This window comes from Micropterus salmoides, unplaced genomic scaffold (assembly GCF_014851395.1).
Source record: "Micropterus salmoides isolate LMB-PRFRI ecotype aquatic unplaced genomic scaffold, ASM1485139v1 Ms_hic_scaffold_19, whole genome shotgun sequence".
NCBI classification, from domain to species: domain Eukaryota; kingdom Metazoa; phylum Chordata; class Actinopteri; order Centrarchiformes; family Centrarchidae; genus Micropterus; species Micropterus salmoides.
In genome coordinates, this window is record NW_024041039.1 from 18,512,471 (window position 1) to 18,517,689 (window position 5,219).

At 40.3% G+C, this 5,219-nt stretch overlaps 1 protein-coding gene across 1 annotated transcript; it reads right to left on the reverse strand.

The window, feature by feature from the left end:
• Positions 1 to 74: 74 nt before the first annotated feature.
• prph2la (peripherin 2-like a) lies at positions 75 to 4,488 on the reverse strand. The gene is made up of 3 exons (XM_038728236.1): positions 2,954 to 4,488; positions 2,519 to 2,765; positions 75 to 1,610 (listed from the first exon to the last, which is right to left on the reverse strand). Exons 1-3 carry the CDS (start codon positions 3,532 to 3,534, stop codon positions 1,338 to 1,340), a joined length of 1,101 nt encoding a protein of 366 aa, XP_038584164.1. The 5' UTR covers positions 3,535 to 4,488; the 3' UTR covers positions 75 to 1,337.
• Positions 4,489 to 5,219: the final 731 nt, after the last annotated feature.

Here is a 5,219-nt window from a genome sequence, read left to right on the forward strand (position 1 = left end):
AGTTAGTTGATTGGCAGCTTCCTGAAACAAAGTGCAGAAGCCAAGTACACAAAAAACTACATTGGTCATAAGAGTTTCATAGCCAGAATGAAAACTTTATTAACATGGTTTAATTTAGCAACATCCAAGTTTTTTTCGCCCCCCAAATGTTTAAGCTGTAATTTGCCCTCTCAGCTGCCATGTGCTTTATAATATCTGAAAACAAAGGCAGAGAAAGCAGAGTTCCTTTGACCAACAGACATGACCCTGCCACCTGCCAGTATGTTGAAGGCTTTATCATTAAAAGAAAGTAAGACATAGTAGCCTAGCTTGCAATGTACTCGTGTGCAACCCTTACAAAACTATCACAAACAATAAAACCCAGCCATCAGCTCGGAGGTTTATTGTCAAGTTTTTGGTAGCTAATCCTGGCAAAAATGACTGAGGTGTTTTCATAAGACCATGGTGACATTGCTGAGGCACATAATTCATTGTGGTGACAGCTTAAACGTTCTAGAAAATATAATGTGTTTTCAATTAGATGTCTGTCTGGTTATGTTACCGTAACTAGTGTGAAAGCAACAATATACAGTATTTATCCCATTGTTTACTACTCTTGGTACAACTTTATTTGCTAAAGCCAGGTAAAATGCACAGAAGAGATCCAAAAATGTTACTATTGATCAAAACTAAAACTAAAAAATATTTAGCTTGAGGCCAGATCACCCTGCGCCTAGATTTGTGGAAGATAACTTTTAATTTCATTTTAATTATATCCTACAAATTCTTGCTAGAGTAATTCAGTAGTAAAACGTTCAAGCATTTTCTATCATACTTTGAGGCAAAATGTGACCCAACCTCTGAACCCACATCACTGATTTGTTTTCATCAAACAATAAAATAGGTATAAGTTCATTTTGATTCCAGTGTTGCAGCTGACAGGTGTATGAAACTGTTTTGGAAAGCTGTTGCAAAAACACGATATACAGGCAACAAGATATCATTTGTAAACAACAGATTACAGTACAGATGTACGGAAGAATATGTAATTTGTGTTGATTTATGATGTTTGCAACGTAAAAAGGAATATCTATGGAAAGATTTTGATTAGTTAGTGATTGTAAAAGGTCAACAAAGCAGGAAAATATGGACCCTGTCACGGAAACAGATCATATATTGTGTGGCATTTCCCACAATATATTTTTATTTCCACAAACACCATTGTATGGGCATTTCTCAGTTGTATTTTTTGACTCATATAGATAATAACTAATAGATGTAAAGTGAACAACTCTTTTTAAGTAGTCTGGATGAAGGACCTTATTTAGGCATCCAGGGATGCTGTTCACTGAGAAAGGTCAACTGGCTTCAGGTGTGTGCTTCGGTGGCACGTTGTCTGGCCCATAGTGTGCTTTACATGTGGAGGGAACATTAATGTTGGGGTCTCCGTTGTTGGCTATGTCTATATGGTTGCTCTTGCCAAGGCTCTTGATGATATTCAGGTTGGTGCGGGCCGTTTCCATAAAGCTGTTTTCCAGCAGCCAGCCGTCAGACTCAGAGTTGGGGTCGCCCTGTCTCAGCACATTTTCCAGGGAGGTCTGGAGGAAACGAACCCCTGTCAACACTGACAGCTAAAACAAGACACAGAGACATATTAGTGACAACATCACACAAAATATGAACTCAAGTCATGATGCAAGAGGTCAAAGGAGTTTTTTGTTTCCTCCATCTGTGACAAATACGTTTTAGAAACTGATATGCAAGTCAACTTCATGTACTGCATGTGTGACCAAGAAATAATATGACAGTAGAGATTTACTCAAGGATTAGTACTGCAGGTGGATGTGACATAACAGTGTTAATGCAATGGCTGAGGTGACACTCATGTCCTCCACTAGTGTCTATACATTTTGAATGGAAAGGAAAAAAGCCAATAGCCAAACTTTTCTTATTACTGTTGAAGTGATTTACCAAATCTGACAAGACAATCTTCCATGTTTAAAATTATTTTAATATAAACAATAATTTGGAAGAGTTGAATGTAGAAATAGCTAACATTACTGTGACTGTAACATTGTTTATACTGTTTTAAAAAGTACCAAAATTGATGCAGCAAAACCAGAGATGCTGTCTTTTTCATCCCAAACATTCGTCTTTCTTTTTACCCACAGCCCAACTCGACATCGACCTGCTAGCCTCAAACACAACAAAAACAAGCAAGCTACAGAGGTCTGGGAAGCTAATATCTTTCTAAGGAGACACCCTGACATTTTTGTTTTCATTTTCATATTTGTAGTCTTCAGTTCTAACCGACATTGCCTCAAGTTATGTCACTCGAGGATATTTATCTTCTGGAGCCACTTAACTGTGTGTAAGTTTCATATATGCAATGGCTACTATTCCCCAAAGCCTGTGACAAACTTTAATGTGTGAAAAAAACTTTCCCCTTTAACTTCGCTGTTGTTGCTACCAACTTGTATGTCCAACATGTCTGTGGAAATTCTCAGTCATGGATGACTAGCATCTTGTATCTTCTCACCTCAAACAGCCAGGTGATGAGGACTGCGAGGCCAATGGACTGCATGATGTGAGTGTAGTACTCCAGCAGCGCCTGGCGACACCCTTTCATCCACAAGTTCAGCTCCTCCGTCTGGTGCTCGTAGTTGAAGTGAGCGGTGTTGTTGGTGATCTGCTGCTGGATGCAGGGCCGCGGGGAGTTGACGTTGCAACAGCTGAAGGGGACGCTGTCCATCAGGTACTTCCCCTCTACGTTACTTCTTAATCGGCTGAAAAGAAATAAAATTCATAATTGTGTTGTGTTTGCTATAAAAATGGACATTTAACTTTTATGGTGAAAGGTATTATTCAAATAATATGTGATGGTGTAATTATCAATCATTTTTATAGATGAAATTTAAATTGAATGTGAGTATACACTCTACTAAATTGTTCTCATTCTTTAGTTTGTACTTACTCCACCACCTCTTTTTGAGACATATCCAGGTATCTTTTGCTGATCCACTGGATTTGAAACCAGTCTTTATAGCCATTGTTTCCACAACACTGAAACTCTATCTGTAGCATGTCCACAGTGCGCTTCAGGAAACATCGTCCTGGTGTGTCTGTGTCCTTATAGAACCTCATGGCCTCAGTCAGCCCCACGTTCAGAGATTCCTCTAGCTCCCCACGCATGCTGTAACACATCAGAGCCCCCACCAGCACACAGAAGGTAAAGAAAAATGTGCATATAATGTAGGGCAGCATGATCAGCTTCCAGCGCAAGAACTTGGCGGTGTCCACGCAGTCATAGCAGATCTTCCCGCCCAGGAAGTTGATGGCACAGGCGATGAGGCCCACGGCAATCAGCATGTTGGGCACATACTGGATGTCCCTCGCAGCCATCAGCTCCTCTCGTTTGTTAATCTCCACTTTGAGGAAGAGCCCCAGGCTAAACAGGATGACCCCTGTCACCACTGAGATCCAGTTCAGGATCCACAGCAGCTGGGCCAGCTTGTCCCTCTTGGTCTTGGTGAATTTCACTCTCAAGACCGCCATCGTATATATATATATATATCCTCTGTAAATCCTTGGGGTGATTAAGGGTGGGACACAGATAGAGCAGGGGAGGGGAACAGGTTATCCTCCAGGGGGTGTGGGGGACCAAGGGGAGGGGGATTGGTTGTACAGTTTTCTGAAGGTCCTCTCATAAGCAGCTTAGCCTGGTAGTCATGATCGATATCTTGTGGACACTGCATTATGGTTATGCTGTAGATGCAGGCTGGTCTGTGAGACTACAGTGGTGAGAATATAAAAAAATAAATATTCTCACATGACAGGCACAATTTGTTGGAGTGGAAAACACTGTCAAGACAAAATAAAATGACGTGGTCAGTACGCAAGTGTGAAACAATCTGTCTATGTGAGACAAACTGAGAAAGCATCAGCAAGATGTAATGTGGTTTAAAAAACAAAAGTTCCTTTTTAAATCCAGTGAACCTGGCATTTCTGTCTGGACAAAGGTCCTGAAAATAAAATGTAAGAAATAACTGACACAATCAAACAGAATCCAGAAGCTAAGTCCACTGTACCTACCTTATCCTGGTCAGCATTCACCTAGAAACATCATTCTCCTCTCCTTTTCAGTTGTTTTTTTCCCGCCGACATCCTCAGATTTAGTCCCAAGACAGGCTAGTCGTATTGACACAAATAGTATGTAGGCAGCCACAGCCGCATCAGAGTTAGACCAGTAGCCAAGTCCTGACCCTCCTCCTAATCTCCTTTAATCATTAATCATCCCTGGGCCCCACGAGGGATTTGGACCTTCTGCCACCTATGCAAATCTGACTGTCCCAGCACTGTGAAAGTAATGGATGATGGCCATTGTGTGTGTGTGTGTTTTCATTCACAAGTAAAAGTAGTAGAAAAGTGTCGACATCCAACTGGACATTCTGAAAAGTGATATCTTATAGTTAATCTCTAGTTTCTACAGCACAGAATACGCATTTTAATTCAGCCACTTTGTAATGAAAAATAAAAATGATCTAGATTAATTGATAGGTCATAAAGGATAAACTAAGGATACATGTGTACTGCCACAATTATGGAAAGAAAAACTGCTCCGGCACTGCTCTCTACCGGTGGAAACTTTCCAGTAGAGCTGCAACTCTATTATTGTCATTATTGATAAATCTGCTAATCATTTCTTCCTTAATAGTGTTGTCTGTAAAATGTCAGCAAAAAGTGAAAAATGGCCGCTGTAATTTACCACAGCTAAAGGTGTTTTGTCCAACCAACAGTCCAAAATTCAAAAATATTTAGGTTATTATCATGTAAAGAAAACAAAAATCCTCACATCTGAGAAGCTGGAAACAGCAAATGTTGCATTTTTCAATCATCAAAATAGATGCCAGTTAATTTTATCAATCGTTGCAGCTCTACTTTCCAGGTGTGTGGTGCTCTTGACCACAGTGAGTGATGTCATAGCAGGTGTTTTGCCTTTTCAAAAAGATGAAAAAACGTGCTGTGACATCACTGACTGGAGTGTGGTCAAAAGTGCCAAATGCCTGAAAGATTCAAGCTGTAGAGAGCCCTGGCTGGTCTTACCTATTCTGTTTCCAACTTTCATTTCAACACGCACACACATTCATTTATACTCACAGCCACGTTGCAAATCAGCCAATGAAATGAGAGTGAGATTAGTGGATTAACATGTACCAAAGTAGCTTGTGTAAGAAGAGACT

Bases quoted from the DNA above. Each gene is read 5' to 3' on its own strand.
- prph2la (XM_038728236.1), bottom strand. From the start codon at position 3,534: ATGGCGGTCTTGAGAGTGAAATTCACCAAGACCAAGAGGGACAAGCTG. The intron at 2,766-2,953 runs GTAAGTACAAAC...ATTTCTTTTCAG, and splicing joins TCTCAAAAAGAGGTGGTGGA to CCGATTAAGAAGTAACGTAG. The intron at 1,611-2,518 runs GTGAGAAGATAC...GTCTTGTTTTAG, and splicing joins TCATCACCTGGCTGTTTGAG to CTGTCAGTGTTGACAGGGGT.